General features: G+C 38.5%; 3 protein-coding genes across 8 annotated transcripts in view; 2 read left to right on the forward strand and 1 right to left on the reverse strand.

Annotated features, from left to right (window-relative positions):
* The window catches only part of LOC146462499 (uncharacterized), a 66609-nt gene that overhangs the window by 11067 nt on the left and 31251 nt on the right, over nucleotides 1–24291 (reverse strand). For 2 of the 5 annotated variants that reach the window (XR_014857102.1, XR_014857103.1), the window contains exons 5-7: nucleotides 23576–23674; nucleotides 23080–23171; nucleotides 22126–22256 (exon numbers count right to left, since the gene is read on the reverse strand). Coding sequence is in view for 1 of the 5 variants with exons in the window: in XM_085085505.1 (XP_084941631.1) it covers nucleotides 22152–22256; nucleotides 23080–23171; nucleotides 23576–23674 (296 nt within the window). In the remaining 4 variants the exon portion in view is untranslated. The other 3 variants (XR_014857104.1, XM_085085505.1, XR_014857105.1) reach the window with 3 other exon arrangements.
* LOC146462502 (thioredoxin-like) lies at nucleotides 857–10571 on the forward strand. 2 transcript variants are annotated; one of them, XM_085085509.1, is made up of 6 exons: nucleotides 857–903; nucleotides 4285–4369; nucleotides 6314–6424; nucleotides 7725–7784; nucleotides 8783–8848; nucleotides 9836–10571. In XM_085085509.1, the coding sequence occupies exons 2-6, from the start codon at nucleotides 4349–4351 to the stop codon at nucleotides 9896–9898; spliced, it is 321 nt and encodes a 106-aa protein (XP_084941635.1). In that variant the 5' UTR covers nucleotides 857–903; nucleotides 4285–4348; the 3' UTR covers nucleotides 9899–10571. The 2 variants fall into 2 exon arrangements, with proteins under 2 accessions (XP_084941635.1, XP_084941634.1); XM_085085508.1 differs by having other exon boundaries at nucleotides 878–952.
* On the forward strand, nucleotides 11888–17227 carry LOC146462503 (uncharacterized). The gene is made up of 4 exons (XM_085085510.1): nucleotides 11888–12469; nucleotides 14144–14283; nucleotides 15864–16000; nucleotides 16601–17227. The coding sequence occupies exons 1-4, from the start codon at nucleotides 12110–12112 to the stop codon at nucleotides 17152–17154; spliced, it is 1191 nt and encodes a 396-aa protein (XP_084941636.1). The 5' UTR covers nucleotides 11888–12109; the 3' UTR covers nucleotides 17155–17227.

Genomic DNA, 24291 nt, shown 5'->3' on the forward strand with positions numbered 1-24291 from the left:
TTGCCGGAATGTGCTGTCCGCTATTAATAAAATTTTGAAGATTGTCCTTGATCATTTATGGAGTCTTTGAGTGTACAGATGAAAATTACTATTTTTTGAAACGATATTTTCACCGTACTTGTAAAACTGTGCAATGAAGACAACAAAGTTACAATATAGTTCCCACTTTCTCAAAGACAATTTATCATCCAAGAAAATTGTTTTCCGTCGGAACTGTTGTGCTACGATTAACAAATGGCAATATCTCGATCCGCTAGCTATCTGAAATAGAAACGACAAACTTGTTTCTTTTGGCTAAATATTGAACAGATCTAGAGATCTTCACACTGACTATTGCGCACCTCGGTATTTCTTAATAATAAACGGTATGTTTCCACTGAATACTGCTGTGCGTTAATATATTTACCACAGCCGGATTCGAGCCTCGACTGTTTGCATTATATGTTTTATAATCAATGTTGGCCATTTTGAAGTTCACTGCTGTCTTCAACAGAAAACCTAGCATTTCCAAATCATAGCGGCCACTATTTTTCACTCTGAAAATTGAATTGCTACTATGTCGGTTCGTGCAAAAAATCTTTATGTTTGAGATGAAAAAGAGCACAGTGTATATTAGATAATATAAAGTAAATCTTGTTCGGCAATTCCAAGCCGCGCCAGTTTTTCAGACGAAATGTTCATCCGAAATAAAAATTTCTCTGCTAATCAACAATTAAAAATAAAAGGATTTTGCCTTCGCAGAGAACTTAATATTAATATCCTCCTATCCGAGAATATACATTATTCAATATTATTCCTCTTGGTATTACTCTTTTCTTTATAATAGAAACAATTATTGACTTGAGAAGCACCTGTCTCGATTGCGCGGAACTGAAGCCGACATCAAAACACTGCTTTGCTAAGGTAAGCTATAACAGAGCGGGGCTTTAATAATGACTGGAGAATTTTGAAGGTACGTTGCGTGTTATTTTAATGTTCAGTTTGAATCCTCCACAATATTTTTTTCTGTGCTTTCTATCCTCTTTTTATTCCTAGAATACAAAATGGTATTTTCATCAAAACGAATCCATGATCGTTTGCCAAAGATTTCGAATAACAATATGCATCGCGATTAGTGTTGTTTTGAAAAGCGCAAGCAATCGTGTCGGTTGAAAATCCATTTTTTTAAGAGACGAAAAATTAACTAAAGCGAATCTTAACATCTTGGACTGGTAAAGAATCACAAAAGGGAGTATAGTTTCAGGTCTAAAATGCTCTATGTATGTAGATTTTCCATCCTTTAATCCCGCTGTCAAAGGACGTGAATAGAAACATGATATTTAGTGTTAATTGTTATTCAAAAAAAAGTCCGTGAGAACAACAGTGTATTATTTTATTTGGAATTATTATAACGGCTGGTGAAGTTAACCACATCGTCTTGCCGGCTTCAGAGAACTTAAAACTGACTTGGAGTGGCAAAAAAGAAAAAGAAAAATACGACGAACTGTCATATGCAAAAACTTGAGAGGAATTGCTCGATATTGCAATATCGGTCAAAAGAAATGAAATTATATATACGCCGGGAAAAAAAGGACACTTAAAACTCAAATTCATTTAGCAATGGGTGAGGCTCGAAAACATCGAAGAAAAAGACTACATGAGCCACAAAGTTGGACGTATGGAGCACTACGTTTGTCGATGAAAAATACATCGGCATGTCGCTGCCACCGGAAAAAATTAATTATTTACACCGTTTTCACTTTTGAAGAAAAAACTGAGAAATTGTACGCAATAAATAAAGTATGAAGAGCGACGCCAAATGAAAACGAACGCCTGTCTACCTAAAAATGTACTATGTATTATGTAAAAATGACTCTTAAATTAACATATATTACAAACTTTGACAAACGAAAAAGGAATACGAATTCCGGCTGCAAAGGTGTGATTTACGTACAATGCAAAAACATGAAAGTTCCAATATACACTAAACTAAGTTACTATTGAGTTCGCGCCAAAGTACCTTTTAATAAGAATTTGATAAGAAAATCTGGTCATCGTAAAGAGAAACGAGTGCTGTCGACGTTCCGAGCGATAGCCTTTCGTCAGAGCGAATCGCCGATTCGCTCTGACGAAGGGCCAGCGTTCGGTGGCCGAGCAGTTCGTCGGCTTTATTCGTCGTCTACACCGCCACGGACGCAGCACCACAGCTAACCTTCTTACCTTTTATAGGAATCTGTGGCTTAGGAGAGAAAGGCGCAAAAATGGTTCATTCGGGTTGTTTAATGTATTTTTTATACTAGTATAAAAGGCTCCTAATATTTAGCAGAAGAAGAAACTTTTTCTTCCTTTTTTGACTTTCTTTGTTTCGTTCTCACAAAAGGCACCTTTTTTTTAGATAATTATAGGGTACGTAAACTACGCCGTTAGCCTGGACTCTGCCAAATCTTGGGCCACAGCACTAGCGATTCTGATTGGAGGGACGAAACGTCCTTAGGGAATTAAATTTCCTACCCAGAAAACTCCTGGGTGTTTAATTCTCGCCTTCGATTCAACCGCTGACCAAAACACCGTAGGCATTGGGATCTAAAGCCCAAAAGGTTCGAAGACCGTCCCAGAGAGCAGCGCAACTGGAAATGGAATGTTACCATTTGATCAATTCTGACGCCATCGCGTCTGTAACAGTAAATCACCTAACACCAAAACAAGAGTTTTCCAAACCTTTGTACCAAATCGACGGCAGTTTTCTCGGTCTATACTCTTGTAGTAAATAAAATGACGTGATAAAATGTTCAAAACTCAAATGGAACCACGAGCCGCAAGCGAGTGGTTTCACTGCCAAGTTTTGAACATTTTATAGCATCATTTTATGGTCTGTAAGAGTATAGACCATGGAAAACTGCCGTCGATTTGGTTTCTACAATAACATGGAAAAAGTACGAGCGGAATTGACGTTGAGAAAGCGCGCGCGCTACATCTGACGTCATTTTTATTGTCTGCACCGGTTATAGACAATAGCTACGAGCCAATCAGCGCGCGGGAAATTTGACGGTTATTGTAAAAGCGGAAATATTTTGACACAGGATACCGTCAAATGCCTTTGCGCGAGGAAGGTTGTTTTTTTCGGCAGGATGCAGGAAATGATCGAAGTCCGGTTTCATGTTGAATGCAAGACAACAGCTTCCGCGACCAACATACTTTTCACCTTTGAAGCGTGATCGGGTTTAAGGAATATGATTGGTATAAATTAAACTGACGGCAGGAATCAAAGGAAATTCGGTTTTGAAAACACCAAATAGTGTGACGACGAACGAATCGAATCTCTATAATATTTATTAATTTAAACTGTCCACGGAACATTAGTCACATTCAGGCAATGACGCACGTGATTTCATACCGGCTGATTGCGCATAGAAAAGTTTTTCTTTCCTTAAATTAAAATGATAATGGAACGTCTCTGCTGTAAAGGAAAATGCACCTTTATACATAACTGTGTAATAATTTGTTGAAATGAGAATCAGTCTATTACTTTTCAAAAGATTAAAATAGCATGACTAGATAAGTTACGATTTCAGTTCATTATGCTAAACTTTCGAACATCTTAAAATAGGAACCGCCTAGAGAATTATCACCGCCCCGCCATTTACGTTTATTTTGTGATATGTAAAACTTTTCTAGAGAAGAAGCTGTAATTAAAATTAAAGATGCCTTTGAACGAGAAATTAAAAACATTAACGAAATTTCATTAAGCCCAAGTTGTTATCTTGACTAAAGTAAAATAAGTAGACGAGTTAAGTGAACTAGACAAAATATATCTATAGCCTTAATTGACTAAGGGCTCTGCACCAAGCTTTAAAAGGGTTTAATGAACATAATTTAGGTTCGTTGAAGATTTACTGAGCTTAAATTTAGTTTACTGTACAAATTTTCTGACGTCATGTTTGAGCAAAACCAATAAAATGAAATAAAGTAAATAGAATAAATTTAAGGCACGAAACTTGACATGAGTCGGTAGAAAAAGCTTGAAAATAAAAGCTTAATACACATGAATTAGGTGAAAGTCAAAAGGTTGGTTTTATTCCAAAGAATTCACGGAGTGTTAATGAAATTTGATCGGTCGCTGTGCCGTTTAGCTGTATTTACGCTTCCTTGAGAGCTTAGATTATTAACATGCAGATATCGTTCGTAAATAAAACTTAGGTCATAACGAATGACCACCGAAGCATATACTCATTTGAAATGCAAATCAGTTTTAGGTAAACCGGATAACCCACATATATATCACGCAAACCGTCTTCCTCTTTTCAGATTACAAGTCAGTTAATCACGCCTGGGAAAGCTTGTTCCGTTTACCAACGATTGCTCCAAAGAAATGCATGAGTTTACTAGTAAGGTAGGTTGTATGTACGTAGGGTGAGGTTTAGATAATGGCAAAAACTCTCGTGACACATTCGTTAATCTGTTTGTTGTTACCTACATGTTAGCGCGCTTGATCACGAAAAACTTGAAAACGAAAACAGCTAAGGGCTCTTTGAAACTGAAAATGAAACATTTCATCGCAAAATGCGCGCTAGCTTGTCTCTGTCAGCGAGGAAGACAAGACGAATACAGCGCAGAGCTCACATCAATTCCCGGGTGATGTTATATAATCGCTAAAAATTTAAACGCTATTCGTTAGCTCTTGACTTCTTTCTTTTAACGCCGAATTCTTCGCAAATTTCAGTGGAAGCGATAAAGGTGGGTGTTTATGTATTTATTTTCCACGAAAGAATATGACAACGTTTTGGAGCTAGTATAACTGTATTTGTCTAAGTTTGGTTTTAATCATTTAATTTTGTGTTTAATTTAGGCAGCTGAGTTCAGCGAAGCGTATAGCTGTCGAAATTTGTATGCTTTTCTGCTTGCATTAGCGAGAAACCTTTGTATTTTTGCTGTTTATTAAAATTTGAAGCAAGGATTTCGAGTTTCATTCTCTTGAAAAAAAAAACACCGTTTACCCGTTAAAAGAAAAAAGACTACCACAACGGCGCAAATCATTGTTTAATGAAAAGAATTTTTCAAATCAACTTTTCAAAACACTTCCCTTACGTTAAGGATGTTAATTTGAGGCCAATATCGATAATTCAGTCTACGTGATCGAATTTGCATAATTTTGAATCTTTCCACTTTACACAATCAAACTTCTTTAATCCAGTTTTAGTGATTTGTGGATCAAATCCAAAAAGTCCTCCATTAATTTTTTTAAGCACTTTCTTGAATAAGATCTGTCAAAATCTGGCGGCATTTTTTAACTGTTTCGAACCCTCCTAAAATCCAAAGAGTGTTACCATAATTTAAGGAAGCTATGACACACTACCACGTTTTCCGTGCGGCTAGTTTTGTAAATCTTGAAATTAGTAAGTTCACTGAATTTTCGATGACAACTGTCCAAATTCTTTAGAGCTGTCTCATGAACGCCTAAGCCGGTTCTTCGGTTTCTTAAATGTACGAACCAGTGTTTTACAGGGTATTTCCTAGTCAAGGATTACTATGTATTTCTACATAATGGAACGCACTAGTTTTTAGGAATCGAGAGGGAACGGGGCGAGAGAGCGTGCGACGGTCCGCCATTTTGAATGTGGTATTGACCGTCGTTGGAAGAATACAAAACTACAATTTTCCTAAATAAACGTAGAGGTCACTTAGGAATTTTGCAGCTTAGTAATAACGGAAATACCAGTTCTTTAGCTGGCTTTTCACAACAATGACAGAAAAAGACAACAGTTGGGGCTTCCTTTCGAGAATACGTCGAAACTGTTTTGGCCAACTCGGTTTATTCTGACCGGAAATCCATACGCTTTAAAAAGTAGTAAGAAGTTGTTACTCTAGACCTGAATGGACTTACCTGTGTTTGAGCCTGTTTTGAACCCTTTTTGGAGCAATTTGAAGAATGCTGAAGACACGAAAATCAGAGTTGATACAAAATGTATTTTTCACTAGTCTTAGTCCTCTTGACCGCGAAACGAATAATAATCAATGTTTCTCCTGAGGGACTATCTATCGGGTGTTATTATTCAACACATTGTAACACTGCCCAAACATGGTCATGGTGCACTGAATATTCGTCGCCGTACACAACAGATATCCTGCGACAAAACGAAATTTCGTGTGTGGGGGAGAAAAATATAGCAGTGCGCTTTAACTCGGAAGATAACAGGCTATATATTATCGTGTTATGTGTATTTTTTGGTCAGTAACATAGGCATACTCACAAATATCACATTTCTTTCATAACATTGTGTTGTTACAAAGGAGAACTGGATTTAAAGTGAATTTAGTTTTTCTTGTTGTTGCACAGGACGAATATGACGCCTTTTTGCAAAGTGCAAGTAATAAAGATAAACTGATAGTGGTCGACTTCTACGCTGAGTGGTGTGGTCCGTGCAGAAAAATGAAACCTCATTTTAGGGTAAGAGGGAAGAGTGAGTAACAGTGAGGCATGTAGATTGGTTCGATCTTCCCCCTCCCACCCTCTCCCCCCCCCCCCCCCCCCCAAAAAAAATGAAAAAATGAAAAAGAAAAGAAGAAGAAGAAGCACCGGATGATGGAAGACCAGGCAAAAGTTTATATTGACCCTTATGACAGTACTGATCGGTACCGCTTTCATTTAAATAGATAAACTCTAGGGTTCCATCCATAGACTCAAAAGATAGAACTACTTTGTACAGCACAATACACAGCACCACAGGAAAGTACTGCTTAAGGTGGCCGAACACAGTTTGCGCGCGCCTTACAGATGCTGTTAGCGATGCTATTAAGCGCGCGCTAGGGTTGTGGTACGCAAATACGGTGGTCGATAAAGTGATCCCTCAATTTCACATGAAATGGATAATAAAGTTAAGTTTTGATCCTAAATAACTAAGTTTCTCGTTTCTAAACTCTTTTTCTTTTCTTTACGAGCAAAAAAATCATTCACCAAGACCTTTTGCATGCTTTTCATCTTTGCCGGGAAACCCAATTAAAGCCACGTATGTGCATTTGACCAAAAAATTGTAACTGGTTGTTTTCGTGGAAATGAACTGTTTTCTAAGGAACTGCACCTTAGAATTTCGTGACATTTGGCATGAAAATAGTTCCCTAAAAGCGTAACTCGCCTACAAAGAGAAATCTAAATCTAACATAGGGTATCTTCACAAAACATTAAGATGCAAAATCAATATTTACAGGAGATCTCTCTGTTAAAATTACATGAAAGTAGTGCAACTGTGTCAGTGCTTTGTGTGTTTTTCTGGATACAAAAAATGGAAAAAATCTAATGAGTGCATTTTCTAAAAATTAAGGAAACCTACTATTTATGGACGTTTAATAGTTTGCTGTGTTGCCATGGAAACGGTACTTAGCTCAACAAGACGTACAAAAATACATTCCTTCTTAGTTAGTCTTGCACCATACCAATTTTGGGCGTCCAGAAGTACATAGTTTCCAAATAACGTCTTCTAACACCTGTACACTAAAAAACTGTATTCGGCCACCTTAATAGCTTTCAGTTGAATGGTCACACTTTAGGATTTCATCCATAGACTCAGAAGCGAGAACCACCTTGTACAGCATAACAAACAGCACACCACAGGAAAATATTGCGTAGTAGCTTTCATGTGAATTGTAAAACTTTAGGACTGAGAAGTTAGAACCACATTATATTAAATTAGATTTTACGTGGGATTAATATAAGGGTAATATTAACGCCATCTTACATTTTTTTGTTGCAGAAATTTGTAGAGAAGTTTCCCGAGGTCGTCTTTGTTAAAATAGATGTTGATGATGCAGAGGTGAGTGTTGATTTGTAAAGATATACTGACAACACAGCACTGTTGTTCAGAGAGTTTACAATAGAGTTGTTGTAAAAAAACTGTTTGATCAATCCGCTGCAACGAACATAAAAAAAGAAAATCTTGCAGCTCGTTCGAGTGCGGGGAAACATGCATCCGTAGCCGACTGCAACAAAACATCCGTCCGCGTTCACAAACACAGGAAATTGGAATAGACCCTTCTCCAAAATGGGGGCCGAAAATTCAAATAAGTTAAAATTAAAAACGTATATCAGCACGAGAAAGAGCACTTTTACTTTAGTAACCCTGCAAAGTTTCAGCATATCAGGTGTAACATCAGCTGAGAAAATGTAAGTTGATAAATGAAAAATTCACAGACGTATGACTGGGGGTATGACGTATACCCCCAGTCATATAAAAGTCTGTAAATTTGTCAAATTTCATCTTACATTTCCTAAGCTGATATAACACCTAATATGCTGAAACTTTGCAAGATTACTAAAGTAAAGGTGCTCTTTCCAGTGCTAGTATCAGTTTTTCATTCAGTTCAATTTTAACTCATTCAAATCTGTTGGAGAAGGGTCTATTGGAATTGAATGTAAAACGAGGAGAAATTCAATTGGTGCCAACCGCGGGAAACATCTCTGAACTTCTGCGTAACACACGGAACACTTGAAGCAGGTGACAACGGAAGGAAAAACTGCCACTGATGCTAAGCGTGGGAAAATATGTAATTAGAGTCAGTTGGGGCAGAACATATCACCGATGCCAAGTGCTTAGTAGCTGGAAAATGTGAAAATGGGGCGGAGGGGGTGGGGGTGGGGGTGGCGGACTGGGGTATGAGGGAGAGGAACGTCATATTTGTGACTGCCACATGTTGCATAAAGCAATCCATGAAACTAAGTTAAGTTTGATGTCATTCATACTGTCCATTCACTCAAATTACAATAAAACTTTTGTTTAAGGCTCAAGCATATTAACCCTTGTTTCTTTCTCAGGCCATAGCAGAGTCTGAAGACGTAGAAGTAATGCCCACATTTAAGTTTTACAAGAACGGAAAAAAGGTAATTTAACTTAATAATCTCAGCGCTTGATTTCTTTAAGCTTGATTTCTTTACTTAATTTTTTTTTCGTGGTATGTCTGTAAAGTAGCTGATTAGCTAAGAACATTTACCACGTAAAATAAAGGTATTGTATTGTATTGTATTGTAAGCGAATAGTAGGCAAAAAGGCGAGCTAGCAACAGCTCAAGAAAACGAGTAGCCACGATGACAATTTATTGTATATATTTGCTTCACGCGTTGCCGCGTGCATGTTCAGGCTACGGTATGGCAAACGCACAAAACTTTGAATCTCTCGATGGCGAAAGCTTAAACACAAGCGATCTCTCTTGAAGTAGAAAGACAAAGGGCAAGGGGATAAGTGAAACTGTAAGACCAGGAAAAGCGAGAAGATGGTCCCACGCGGAAGTCAATCCGCGCTCTCGCGCCACTTCTTGGGCAAACCCATATGGCAAGTTGTTTTTTCTGATGATTCTGGGAATATTTTGTTCCAAGTAAAGACCGTTGAGTCCAAGTGTTGCATCAAACATGTTGCATTCGTTTGGCTACCTCGTTCAACATTGTGGAAGATCGTCCAAGAAGGTTGGATACGACAATGTAGGATGATGTTGGATGATGACCAGGCCTTAAACATTTGACCAACAAAAGTTGAACGGATGTAGGGCAAATGTTGGACAAATGTTGAACGGAGTGTTCAAACGGCTTCAACACCATTCAAAGTTTTCTAGAACAAAGGAAATGTTGTGTGGATGTTGACTGAAAGTTTAAACCGATTTAAATTTGATTCAACACGCTTTCAACAAGCTTTCAACATTTTTTATGCTTTTAACAATGTTGGAGACCTGTTCAAACACCCCAACAAAGTGTTGAACGCATGTTCAACTGAATGTGGAAACCGTTTAAAAGGAGCTTTTAAACATAACTAAATCATCGCCATTACATTTCTCTTTTATAATTTTGTTTTTCATTTTTTTTTTCTCCTCCTTGCAGCTACATGAATTCGCGGGAACGGATGAGAAGGAGTTAGAAGATAAAATAAAGGCGTTCAAGTAACTGTTGCTAGGCACATATATCATTGCAGCCAAAAACCTCGTAAATTAGGACGATTAACAAGCAAAAAAATAAGTTGTGTCTTACATAAGACGTGTTAAGACGGTTAAAGGGTCTGACTAGGCTACGAAACATTGTTATGGAAACGTTGCTCCGAAACGAAAAGTTTTCCAGTTTAGCCGCGAGGAAAACAGTTGCGGAAACTGATATGCGTCTCGGAGGCGAGAAGATTTCTTTTTTTTTCTTCACAGCCTGGCAACGATTACTTCTGACTTCACAGTTAAGCTACCTAATATTGAAACAAAACAATATTTCCTAGTCTAGCCAAGCCATATGACAATATTTCGGATCTGTGATATTCTGTGTTTCTGTCGAGTCAAATGTGATTGCGCCCTATAAAAATTTCGTAACTTCGAAAATTGTAGTAAATCAGTCGAATATCCAACGTGACAGGGATGATTTGGCAGAAAGTCATTTAACGTGCACTCGTTGCCTATTTAAGTGCGGCACATACAACTTGGATAAAACGCAACTTACTTTTTTGTCTCACGAAGATCTTATGTTACACACTAGCTGTTAGGTAGAACTAATGATTATATTTGTTGTATTGATACCTGCTTTCTCAATTAACGACGCAAAATTGAACTACAATGTGAATAAATATACCTGAAAGCTTCTTCGTCTTGTTTGATGACCTCTAGCAGTTAGTGGGACTTTGTCCCTCTTTTACCGTGGACCCCTCGGTCATCGGGTAAAAGTTCGTTGGATTCTAACTCGTCGGGTTCTCGGGCGTCGGTACTCCTTCGTCGATTATATACTCGTCAGTTTCATTCTCATTCTTCGTATTGTACTAGGGGTCAGGTACTTACCTCGCTCCTCGGGTAAGCACTCGATTGGTACTCACTCGACGGATGTTTACTGGTCGCGTTCTGTCTTTGCCAAGAGTTTATTCATCGAAACAAAAACGACATGTATGAGGCAATGGGAAAAAGAAAAGCAAAAAGTGACAATAAAAAACAATAGAAAATAGTTTTTAAACGTTAAAACTTTGAATTTTCAGCAAATGGACCGAGACTAAGATGAAACCCTCACATCTCCCTTGGTTGATTGTTCGCCTCTTTTTTCAGGTGTTGGCTATTTAGAATGGGACCAAGTTTTCTTCGAGAACTGTTCACAACTCTATTCTCTTCGCGTGGTCGGTAAACTTTTGGGAACCCTACAAACTTGCTCCTATTCCTAAAGATAAACAACCGCGCTTAAGGTAGTCAACTTTCATCCCTGTTTCTTTTCATAATTGATGGGAGAGGTCCCTGTGAATAAAGGGTGTGGAGAGCGGAATGTTCGTGCTTGTCCTCCCTTCCCCCCCCCCCCCCCCCCTCTCTCTCTCTCTCTCTCTTCCCTAATCTCTATTCAAGAGACTGAGCTTACCGGGAGAAAACCTTGTTTTTTCTTCAAAGTGGTTTTGGTAACAAAACGAGGCGAGTTCTGTTAAACAATCGTAAATTAAGTTACAGCAAAACCGACACAACGGCGACTCTACACTCTATTTAAAATTAATTACATTAATGTTTTGTTTCCACTCGAGGAAGTGTTCAACTTTGCTTTAAATCGTTAAAAATAAAAGCCGAAAAGTCGTCCAGCTTATAAACAACAACAAGTTCACTCATATTGAGGCGATCGATTAAAACAGCTTAGTTGTGAGCAACAATCAATTTTAATGACCAGACTTCTCGGCGAGTTTAAATAATTTACTCCTGTGAAATCATGTAATACATTGTTTTCCTCTTTTGATAATGGTGAGTGATGTTACGAGTGAATTAGGGCAAAGTGTCTGTTAAGGTGGCATTTTAATATAAACAAAAGACGGTTTACAGTTTAAAATTGGGCGCTTTCCAATTGTCAGAACTGGCCAGGAAGTCCTACCAGTCTGTAAATTGAATGCATCGTTTTGAAGGGATTACGCGCTATTTGAAGGAACGCGAAGAGCTAGGATAAAACTTATCCTTCAAATTGCTACATTCCGTTTACAAACTCGCCGGTCTGGCCAGTTCTGGAAAATGGAAAGCGTCCTTAATTAACACGCTATTTTCACCTGCTTGGGAGAAAATTAAGCTCTAAAATGAGTTGGCTATTAAAGCTTTCAAAGCCAAACAGCTAAAAAGATATAATTATTTGAAGTGACGAAAGCGTATACACAAAGTTTTAACTGTTACAATGCTGAGTTCAAGACTTATCGTGTTGTTTTGTCTTCTGTACGCAGTGCTTCGTGAAGAAACATTATGCAACGACTCGGCAACAAATCCTAAGGACCATGCTAATTCTAAATTCACTCAATATGTTATGTTTGAGAATCAAGTACTCGACGCCCCGATAATAGTTTCATACCAAGTTAGGGGATCAGTAGAATGCGCCCTCCGTTGCTCGAGGCGTTCCTTGTGCGTTTCTTTCAATATTGAAGCGGACGAAGAGCGTAAAACCGGAACAAGCCTTCTTTGTGAACTGCTGCCAACCGACAAACTGCAACAGTCATCAAGATTTGGACCAAGTGGAAGATTTCATCACTACAGTGTTTATGTGAGTGAATACAAATAATTATAACTGTCAATCTCTCTTTTTGCAATCAGCTTTATATTGCGGAATGTTACCTTGTTTAAGCGATCTCTTTAAGCTAAACGCTTTTCCGTAAGCGAAAGAAAGGTAACTCTTACGTTCTTTGAAAGAGTTCTTAGAGGGTTCTTATGTATGCATTCTGTCTCTGGTTTATGGACAAACAATGAACGTCAAGACGTCAACTTAACACATTTGGGGATACTAAAACAGCTTTTACAAATAAACAATATGACATAATCCTCTAGCAAGAAAATATAGTGAATTGAAATGAATTATTTTTTAGATAAAATAGATTTTAGCTGTAGCTGTGTGAAAAGGTTTCACTTAAAAGTGATGGAATTATGTTGTGGACGTTAGTCTCCAGTCTCGATCGTTGACCAGGAATACAGGTTTGAAATAATTAACTCGAGCTCATTAGTCTGGTAATGCTCCTTATACTTATCGTGCGAATTCTAATTAATAACGTTCAATTAAGTCGTCGCCTGAAGCAATTAACGACTTGCCTCATTTGTCAAATTCAGCTAACCATAATTGGTAAAAACCAGTAACTGCATGTGTTTGGAAGGACCGCCGCGACAAAATAAAAGTACCGGATTGTTCCTGTAGTAAGTAATGGTAATAGGACTGAGTGGAGTACAATTCAGGGAGTAATCGGGCGAGTAATTTTAAATCGACCGAGCGCGTATTTGAAATTACGAGCCTGATTACCCCTGAATTGTACGACACTTAGTTCTACTACCAATTAATTGTGCCAATAACAAAATGCGAGGACCTCAGTCTTGGAATATTTATTAACATAAGAAATAGATTCCAAAGCAAAAAAAAAAATGACTGGTTTCAACTTTGGATGTGGAAGCCCGACCGCATGTGCCATGTAGTGAAATTTCATTGGCTAGTGGCATTTGCTACTTGATTTTCATTGGTTCTTTAACTGTCCGATTTGACCTGTCCGATTAAAAACTTCTAGTAATCGGACAGGTCAAATCGGACAGTTTTGGAGTTACATAGCAAAATTAAGCTATAAATATGGGCTGTTAAGAACCAATCATATTCAAGCAATTTGTTATTGACACAATTAAGGATCTAATCAGAAACAAATTATAGAATAAATAATGCAAAAAAAGAGCAAGGCTGATTTTACGGTCAGGGAAATAGTATATTTTCCAATATTTTGAAAGACAAGGCCTTTCTATTTCAGGATTTTTTCTTCTTCTAAACCTACTACAGCCTCAGAACGTTTTCTTTCTAACAACCATAACGCTTCTGACATGCTACTTATTCACTCACTGAATCTAATCGTGACACTATAAGCAAAGCTAGAGAGGTATACCTCACCGATAGAGGTATACCTTTATGAGACACGAACATTTTTCCCCTCTTTCATCGTCCAAAGTTATGTCTAATCCAAGATGGAGGCTTAATTCCGCGTCATGACGTCTTCTCATTTAGGGTCTTTGAACGTATCGCATACTCTCTAACTTTCAATGTCATAGCTTTAATGGCCTTAAAGTGAAGGAGTTGGGAGAGACAGAATGGACTCCCCCCCTTCAGTGCCCCCTTCCCTCCTCGCCAGGTTCAAGAGATCCACAAATTTCTAGGCTAACTGGGATTTAAGCCTTTGTTATTTTATCATTTTAGACGCCATGTTTGAATTTCCCGTGTGCCAATGGCGGAACGTGCATTCCTGATTATCACCGCGGGCTGTACAATTGTTCTTGTCTACCTCAATACGAAGGAAAGAACTGCCATTTGAAAAGTGGTTTCCTGAAACCAGGCTAGTATACTTTCTCTATACATCGTGGAAGGATCTTTAGATACTGTGCTTTAATTATTTGTGTTGTGGAGGGTAGGGTCGGTAGTTTAGTAGTTACGGCTTCGGACTTACGTTTGGACGGACGTGCAAAACACGGCTAAAAAATCTTCAGACTTAACGAAGCTATATTTTCGCTGTTTTAACCGGCAAGACTCTCAAACTTAGCCATTTTACTAATAGGCCTTATCACGGTTTTCGACGCCATTTTGACGGGTAGGCAAACAGGCTTGACATAACAGTGTTTGTATGGAAATCCGATGTCAAATAATTTTTGTAAAACATCGCTTCTGAAAAATTCATGAATTGGAAACTTTTGGCACTAGGAAAAGGATTTTGAGAAAAAAAATTGGGGGATGTAGCTGTACCAGAAAGCGTCCAGTCGTGTTTTGAACTTTCCATACATTTGACTGTATTTTTTCCCGCGAACTATTTTTAGTAGCAGTTCACGGCGGTTCGCTAAACAGACAAATGTATGGAAAGTTCAAAACACGACTGGACGCTTTCTGGCACAGCCACAACCCCCAATTTTTTTTCTTAAAATCTTTTTCCTAGTGCCAAAAGTTTTCAATTCATGAATTTTTCAGAAGCGATGTTTTACAAAAATTATTTGACATCGGATTTCCATACCAACACTGTTATTTTAAGCGTGTTTGCCTACTCGTCAAAATGGCGTCGAAAACCGTGATAAGGCCTATTTGTTAGTGCTCTTTGCAGCATTATCAAATTTTTGGCCTTGCCAGGCCTGCATCAAAATTTTAAATAATTGTGATAAAGGAGAAAATTCCTGGGCCCAGTTGCTCGAAGCATGGTTAGCGCTAAACCAGGTTAAATGCCATGACAACCTATAGGTTTTAATACCTCTTAACCAATGGTTAGCGCTAACCATGCTTCGAGCAACTCAGCCCTGGTTGGTACAGAGCCTGGTTTAAGCTTCGCGCGTGCGTGTCGGACACGTAGGCTCGAGTGCAACTTTACCCTTTACCTTATATTCATTGAGTGGGGAGGTCAGTTAGGGGCAGCGAAGTCAGTGCTCCACGATTAAGAAACAAATTTTGGGACCTGAGAGCGCTATTACATGAAACCAAGCATTTTTTCTAAGGGCATCATATATATTAAACATTTTTTCAGGTTGCACGAACAAATTGAGAAATTCAAACATGTCAACGAGAAATTAAATCGGTTTACACTTTATGCAACAATTTTGATAACATAATAAGGGTGTTGCAACTTAACTTGTCTCCGGGCAAAATTTGAATGACTGAGTCACAGCTTATTCTTTGTCATCCGGCCCAGTTAAACGCAGCGACCCAAGCAGAAGAGTCCATTTTAATCCTTGTGCTTGTACAAATGTTTCTAAGTTTTTGTATGGACTCTTGTGCTTGGAAGTGCTTTCATGCCTTCCCTTGCAATTGCGCTCGCATCTCTTGTGAGAACTAGTTATAATGCATGCGAAAGCAATGTGATGTACTTTGTCAGATTTTCTAATATTTATCTGACGATATTTTCGTCATAATTATCCCTTATGATCTTATCAACTCCAGGGAGTTTTTCAAAGCCAGGATTTTCCTGCAAAGACATACTGGACAAAAGCGGGCATTCACTAAGCAGCGGAGAGTATTGGATCGAGCCACGTGGCACATTGAACCCATTCACAGCTTATTGTGACATGACAACCGACGGAGGTGAGTGAAACGAGTTTTAGTTCAGCACTAAATCCTCGCGGAGTCCGATAGGCTGATAAGGACCACCCGGGGGAATTACCTGGATGGATAGTGTACGTCCGCGAACACACCTACCATCTATTTTTCTGCTCAATTAAAAAAAGCAGGTTGATTCCTTGAAATTTTGATCTTGTATCTGATAATTTTTCGTCTTAAACTAAGGTCAAATTGGTGAGCTGTAAATTCAATTCAAGATGCAGAGAAAATTTCGGGATAATTAATAATTTGAGAAACAGAATGTCCCCCTCGAGGGAGTATTGAACTGATTGTCTGCCCTTGGAAATGAATATAATGTTCTTGAAACTAAAAAAAAAAACAGGTTGCTTCCTTAAAATTTTGATCTAACATATTAGAACATCAAAGGACACCAAATTTAAGCAGGGAAATTATCAGTCACCAGCACCTCAGCGGAAGGACTCTGTTATTCAAACTGTGTTTGCCATTTTTACAGCTCATCTTCCCTTAGTAAATGTACCAGATCGTACCATGAACAATTTTGTTTTAACTTCGCTGCAAGGGTCTGCGTTCATACTCATGAGAAGCTGCCTTTCTTGTTTTTAGGGGGATGGACTTTGTTACGACGAGTTGTTCTTCCACAAACGACATTGGATCCTTCACAAAAAGAATTCCATTCGGACGCATACACTTCCATTTCAAATTATTCCAACATATATTCGGCTGTTACCATTCGTGCTATTCAGAGGCTTCGAAAAGCGATGCCATTTCATCAGCTGCGTTGGTACTGTTTCAAGAAAACCAGAGAAAGAGTATTCCACGTGGCCACTAAAAATAACACCGCTGGCAAACGCGTTCTTGATAGTTTTCTTCGGTTTCAAAGTACTGCAGTCGCATGTGGCTCTTTTATAAGATTACCAGATGATAACTCGACCATTTCTCAGCATTGCAATAAGTGGGGGACCACAAACATGTCCTCGCCTATAAATGAATGGGGAAGTCCCTCTAACAACGGAAGATATAGGATATATAGAAACGTATCTCACTTGATCGGTGGGAGGACCTCTTTCAATATCGGGTTTCGAAATTTCTTTTACTGTGACGACCACGTTGCTAATAGTAACACACCAGGTGATACCTGGGAAGTATATGCCCGCTAGCTTCTTTCAAGGGCCTGGGCACGGATCCTGTTCCCGCTTATTCAATCCCAATGGAAATGCAGTTACGTCAACACTAACGCGTTTTGGGCGCCCTTTTTTTGGTCTTCTTGAAAAGGGATAAAACGTTTTGCACCCCTAGCAGCGTTTTGAGGTTTTAGACCGTCTTCACAAGAGACTGGAAACGATTACAAAACAAAGTGTTTCCGTCACCAGTCTCCTTCTCGAACCCTTTTCAATGCTTATACTTAAGGCGCGCGCCCAAATACCCAAACCACTAATTTAATTTATTCACACCATCTTTTGAAGAACAAAATGCTGGAAGTCATGTACGCATTAGTGCGAAATTGATATCTTTTGGGGGTAAATGTAAATCTCTCTCTTTCTTTCTTTCTTTCTCTCTATCCTTTATATTCTATCTTATTGTTTTTTGTTTTTTGTTTTTGTTTTTTTCTTTAACTACTATTTATAAAATAAAGCATTTGTAAATAAACTTTAACAGGCAGGCCCGCCAAGACTAGCACCAAACAATTAAGAAAATAAAGACTATTGTTGTTGCGTTGTTGTTGTAAATTATACGTGTGTGACTCCGTTAATTACGTAAGCTCTGCGTCTTCCAATTTTCCAAAATTTAATCTGACTCTGTGGACGACGTTCTTGACTTGTCTGCTGGATAGACGCTTTCAAATTCATTTGGGGATTAACAGTGTAAGAAGCCAAGACTTCAACGGCAGTTAGTGATGCAGGGGAGCGACACAAACAAAAGGCTTTCATGAACCAAACTATCGTTCTTTCAGAGTTCTTCTAAGTGCGGTACATCTGTTTTTACATAGAATGGAATGCTGATCCCTGCACAACTGAAACGTAAACTAAGTATTTTATTTGAGATTTAGAGGGAACTTGCACATTACTGTGGTGACAATTCCTTCTCTGTGAATCTCGAGAATAGCTGGTGATATAAGTCAAGTTGAATTAGTTGGGATAGAGCGAAATAGATCAAAAGAACGTGAATTCACTTCTAGAGGACGTTTTCCTTGCCGTTGCCGTTGTGGTTTTGGAAGGCGATTTGCGCCGTTTGCAACCGAACGTATCACATTATTGGTCGAGGGGACAAAATAACGGACAACAAAACAATGCGCCTAGACACAAAAAACAATGCAGCTGCAAGTTATCTGGGTCCAGTGAAAAAAGAGCTTAGAAAAAGTGCAGGCCTACTGAGTTTTGGGTACGAGTTACTTAACTTTATGGCCTTACCAGAAATTTAAGTTGCAGTCCGGTATGACATGTTATCAATCATCAGAGTTGCTTCCATGACAAACAGGTCTTTAAGTAATCAATTTTTTTAACTTAGCTAAATATTGAAGTCAACTATTCCGGACAGAATCATATAAGGCATACTTTGCAATAAAAGAAACGTTCTAATTTATATTCATCGTATGTAAACTCGGCGGCCCATTTTGATTTTCTGGTTGGACAAAGAAAAAATCAAAACAGGTCACGTGATACATATTTTTTTTTATAATTGAAGCTAGGAGAGAATTAAGGTCATGAAGTTCTCTTGCACTACAAGTTTGGTGGTCTTTCAGTAAAGATTTAGAGAGTTATGAGTGTTTTTAGATTTTCCCCAGATTTGGCCTGAGCGATGCCTTAACACGCTTGAGAATTTTTTTTAATGTTATCGTTTGATTTATAGTTTAAATAAAAACGATGCTAACGAGACTGTGATTAGTTTTCTTTGGTTTTATTTAAGTTTGACTGAACCGGTTAGATTTAACTAACTAACAAACACATCAATCTGCTTGCTTTTAACTACTATCATCTCTATTAGACACCGATTGAAAAATCCTTGTCAGGTGAAATGTATAAGCCATGAACGATATGATCCAACAGCTTTCTCGAAAGTGAGTCTGTTTGACGTATGAATTTATTTACTTTTTTCTTTTTAGAGAATCCGTAAGCACATGCGGTTTTCAGGGATTAAAATTTAGATATTTCTCACGGACGGACAGAAAATAAAAAAAGGAAATACGCCAATACTTATTTGACTACCCCATAAGACCATCAGGTCGCGCCGTTTACGTTACACAGTTTGCAAGGGACAAACATTTTTCAATCGAGTGTCTACCTGTTATTATTTATTTAATGTCTGTTATTTGCTATTTGGAGCTGAATTTTCTTATTAAAATGTCTCTAACAAGTTACTCAAATCTACGCAAATCCTCTACAATTTATTTTTACGTTTTTACTTCTGTCATCGTCATTACTATTAACTGGCACAACTCCAACGCTTGGTTTCATCAGCTAAGTTGATGAGGTAAATTGCCCACCGCAGAGATACAAAAGCTGCCGTTTCGACCCTTAGCTAGACTAACGCTCTGACAAAGAATGAACACTCGAAACCTCAGCTTTCGCGTCAATAAAATATTAGTTTCTGTCCCCCATTATAGCATCGAAACAGTTTAGAAACTATCATCCTTGAAAGAAAGTTAAGTTGAACATTGACATTTACACTTAAATTAATATTTAGGTCGTACCGAAATATAACTTGTTTCCAACTTAGTTTTTGTCATTTGTTGTCTTAGTACAGTCAACTCTCGCCTTGCGGACACCTCGCTATTGCAGACACCCCGATAATACGTACAGCAGCTAAATCCCCGGCAAAATAAATTACAGGCGTTTGACGGAAATAAATTCCCGCTATTACGGACTCTTGCTATTAAGGACACTAACTCGTGGTCCCGAGGGTGTCCGCAATAAAGGGAGTTGTCTGTAGTTTGACACAATGAACATACTCGGAGTATTTTTCATTCTCTATGTACTGAAATTATCAACAGAAACTGAGTTTTGTGTTATCAAAACTATAACTATAGCTATATTGTGGACCGGAACCTTCGTTTATTCGTTTCATTGTTTTATTTCTCAGTGTTTTATACATGTCCCATAAAATATGTTAGAAAAACGTCTCTGACGAACTATTCGATTGTTGCGAATTGAAATGTGAGTTACTTTTAGCTTAGAACTTAACTTTATAAGTTGTTTGTATATACAATTGCAATTAAACATAAAATTTTGTACATATGTGTAGGTATATACATAAGCACTCCAGCATTACATGTACAAATACAGGAAGTGATGATAGATTAATGTGGATGTCATCAGTTTCAAACTTTCTTCAAAAATTCATTAATAATTCATAAGCCCATTGACCTATCAAATGGTCGATAATACATCACGTGCAGTGACTTTATCAGCTGATAAAACACTCCTCATTAGTATGCGGTATTTTTCTCGCATGCTAATTTCCAACGTTCACAAAAGCATAATTTTTATGAATTCTATTGACACACGCTTTTCCAGGAATGTTTTTGAAGCCGTTCAAAAAACTCGGAGCACGTGTTTTATCGGGTCTAAAACTACTCGGCTGCGCCTCTTGGCTTAAATCCCGATAGAACACTGCTGCTCGTGTTTTAAACATTACATAAAATTTGTATGTTTAGGTATACATAAGCACTCCAGCGTTACATGTACAAATGCAAGAAGTGATGATCGATGAATTGTCATCTAATCAGTTTTAAACTTTCGTAAGATTATTTTGATGGCACGTTTGGTAAGGATGATGGGAAGGTAGGCTTCAAAATCAACCGCTGTTCAAGGAAATGAGCCCACGCTCCTAGAGGAAGAAAACCAAGAAGGATAAGATCCAGGGTTAGCTTCTAAAGAAACTGTGGCGCTGCGTTGGGAATAGGAACGACTAAATGGTTTGATCGAATCAGTTGATAATGTAATATCGCCACCGTAAAGAGATCCAAGAGCAGACATTGCGAGCGTTAATCCTTCGTTTAAGTGAATTCTCTGACGAACTACGAGACTGAGATCCGAGAAAACACCAGAATGCGAACCAAATTGGTAGGAGATCACTCCGTACAACAACTGCGGAAACACCCGACCGTACCGTCCTTTCAAGTCGCCTTCTTTCTGGAAAATAAAGTCTGGGGATTTACCTTAATTCGTAACAACAGCTGACAATTATGTTGGAAAACCGTTGGCTATACAGGAAAGATTGTTTGGCTTGACAAACTCGCATTTGACGCCTTGACGTTTGTTAGCTAAACATGTGTATACGCATAAGAGATCCTTCATGAGATTTCATCCCATGACATGTACACTTAAGCGTCAGAATGCTGGATAGCCATTCCATATTCCGTTGTATTGCATGGATTATATAGAAAGTAGGTTCATCAGTCTGGATACTGTAAGTTTAATTTAAAAAGTTAACGACGGGAAGAACGAAGACCGATCCTCAATCAATTCAAAGTAGGTGAAAAGCACACGATGAAATTACAACGATTTCTTTTAATGTACCCTGAATGCCCCACTTAGGTTTTTTACTTGCATAAGTCCTCTTTGCGGTACATTCATGCGCTTAGAGGCTCGTGTGTGTATACGCTTTCAGGTTCTAAAATTTCAAGAAAGCACCTCTATTCATCACTTTGGATTAACATCATGTCAAAGCGATGACCATGCATTAAGGATTGTATATGTCAGAGATGTCTGTAATACCTGGGAGGTTACTTAATGAGGTTTCATACGGAGGGGCTCTGTCTAAATGTTTACTGAAATGATAACGCTTTCACATACATAACTAGTAATAAAATTGTGTTCCTTTCTTACACTTCAAAGTGAAGTAATATATCCCTACGTTACTTGTACAACCAGACTATATTTGCGTTGTAGTTTCTGCCAGATTTTGCTACCTCTCTCTAATATTTGGATTGTAAGCCTTTCTGTCTTTCTGTTCACGATCTAGTTTTGCGACCCTTTAAAAAACAAGTCAGTAACATTTCAAATTTCTCGCCCCTTTCGGTTGGAGCTTCCCCGTATGAGCCACTATGTGGAGAAAGGGGCTACAAATAATGGCACATGTACGCTTGGAGTACCTATTTTGTGAAGTACCCTACTTTTCTTATATTGTACCTATTTTGTGACGTTGCACTCGTACATCACATCTGTACGAATGCTGAGACAGGTAGTTGTCCTGGAACATTAACACTGTGGAACCTTTCCGTAAAACCCTTGAGCCAGTAGGTTGACATGTAGCCTTTTCCCTGTGCATTAAAACAAACAACTTGATTTAGAGTACAGTGATCGATTCCGAGGTAGGACAGCTTGTGTCAGGAGCCCAAAACTAGCAGCCTCTACCTGTATTAATTTTTTGAGTGAACCCTTTTCCGAGTAGGTTTATTTTTATTTGAACTGTCATGATTTAGCTTTCCCCCCTTTAATTTCCCATTGATATTGGCGATAGAGCGGTTTTCAATTGAGTGTCGAAAGTAATTTCGTTCTTGCTTTGGTTTTGCACCACTACGCTCTGTGATTGATTAACAAAACATTCTCAACCAATGAGAATCCAAACCAAAACCAATCGTGTTTTAGCCGCACGCGTTTTCCCGCGCTTGGCACCAGGTGTATTTGCTTCGAATTCTGATTGGCTCGCTGTGTTGTTTACATCTGTTGCGATTAACCGGAGTAACAGTTTCTTTGGTTTTGGTTTTACGAACTCAATTGGAAACCACTCTAATACTTCTTGTACCAGAAAGTCACACAACTTTACATTTATTCTTTGTAAATGCTTATGTCTTCTTTTTTTTTGCGCGGTTTAGCAGTCTGGAACGATCTCACTTTCAAATCGTCTTTCTGACCTCATAAATTTATATAACAACATTGACCGCCCATTGCCTGTCTCATTAGCATGTCCGAATTGGTAATTATCTTGATTAATGATTAAAGATTAAAGATCAAGGAATTCAGTGGTTTACAAATTCTGATCGGTACCGATGGTTTTGATAAAATTCACAAGCTCATCCGAGTCAAAGATTTTTCCGCTTTAGTATGCGCTTTCTAGGCCATGTAAGCGCACAGAAAACGTACCTTCACTTCCAACTTGCACCTGAAGACGGTTTCGTATCCACCGATCCCATCCAGTGCTTCTTTGGTATTTTCTGTAATTTGTATTTTTTGGGCTAAAGAGAAAAAAGAACAAGTGTGGCCATTGAAATGAAGGCTACTGAGCAGTACTTTCCTGTGGTGCTGTTTATTATGCTGATGTACAGGGTGATTCTAACTTTTGAGTCTGTGGATGAAATCCTAAAGTGTGACCATTCAAATGAAAGCTACTGAGCAGTACTTTCCTGTGGTGCTGTTTGTTATGCTGTACAAGTTGGTTTTAACTTTTGAGTCCGTGGATGAAAAGTTCAAGTGTGAGCATTCAAATGAACGCTACTGAGCAATACTAGATGGTGCTCTAAGGAGTGAAGGATTTCGTCAATAATTCTACTTTGCGCTTAAACCTCTTCTTTTCCTTTCTCTTTCGGAAAGGAAGTGAACTGGACCAAGAATAAAATTTGCGCGCACGCAAGCTCCTTACGTTCGCCTGTTGTTTGCATTCTTGATGCTGTGTTCACAGTGTCTCCAAACAAACAGTATCGAGGCATTTTGTTCCCCACCACACCGGCAACACATGGTCCTATGGGTAAAACAAAAGAAGGAAGAGTCACTTAGTCAGTAAATCAGTTGATATACTGCTTGAAGGGGGGGGGGGGGGGGGGGACTACTCCTCGGAATTTTGTCGGGGCTGTTGCGCAGTTTGGTTCTCCAAACCCTGTCCCTATTTGAGACTAAAATATGTCATTTTCCGGTCCCCTTTTGCATACCAGAGCCCCGTTTCTCCAAAGTCCCGGTAACTTACCGGGCCCAATAAGTATATTTTTAAATGTTTTTTCGCCGATTACACAGTGATTACATACATGGTACTTGGCCAATAGAAAACCTTTTGAATGCAGAGGTCCACACAACGCAGGAATTAAACTTGCTGGTAATTTTGCCGGATCTCTCTTGTGAAAGACCTCGTGTCAGGCGTCACTTGAACGTGAAAATACAAAACTGAATGAAAGGCTGGCAGTACGGCAGGGGCAGGGGCTGGCAGATTTATTAGTGGCCAATAATTCGACTAATAGAATTGGTCTTCCTCAGGGCCAGAGCTATACTCCTAAATGTATAAGATTTTAAAATTTAGTTTTCAAAGCTAACAAAAGTTGACTTCTGTTAAGAAACATTTATCACGAAAGACACTTATCGGGCCCG

This window comes from Pavona decussata, unplaced genomic scaffold, assembly GCF_977016875.1.
Source record: "Pavona decussata unplaced genomic scaffold, jaPavDecu1.1 SCAFFOLD_186, whole genome shotgun sequence".
Lineage (NCBI taxonomy): Eukaryota > Metazoa > Cnidaria > Anthozoa > Scleractinia > Agariciidae > Pavona > Pavona decussata.

What these genes read in the sequence shown, in the direction of transcription:
- LOC146462502 (XM_085085509.1), top strand. Translation starts at nt 4,349, where the DNA reads ATGCATGAGTTTACTAGTAAG. An exon ending in TAGATGTTGATGATGCAGAG is followed by an intron (nt 7,785 to 8,782) that starts GTGAGTGTTGAT and finishes TTTCTTTCTCAG; the next exon opens with GCCATAGCAGAGTCTGAAGA. An exon ending in TTTACAAGAACGGAAAAAAG is followed by an intron (nt 8,849 to 9,835) that starts GTAATTTAACTT and finishes TCCTCCTTGCAG; the next exon opens with CTACATGAATTCGCGGGAAC.
- LOC146462503 (XM_085085510.1), top strand. Translation starts at nt 12,110, where the DNA reads ATGCTGAGTTCAAGACTTATCGTGTTGTTTTGTCTTCTGTACGCAGTG. An exon ending in TTCATCACTACAGTGTTTAT is followed by an intron (nt 12,470 to 14,143) that starts GTGAGTGAATAC and finishes TTATCATTTTAG; the next exon opens with ACGCCATGTTTGAATTTCCC. An exon ending in TGACATGACAACCGACGGAG is followed by an intron (nt 16,001 to 16,600) that starts GTGAGTGAAACG and finishes TCTTGTTTTTAG; the next exon opens with GGGGATGGACTTTGTTACGA.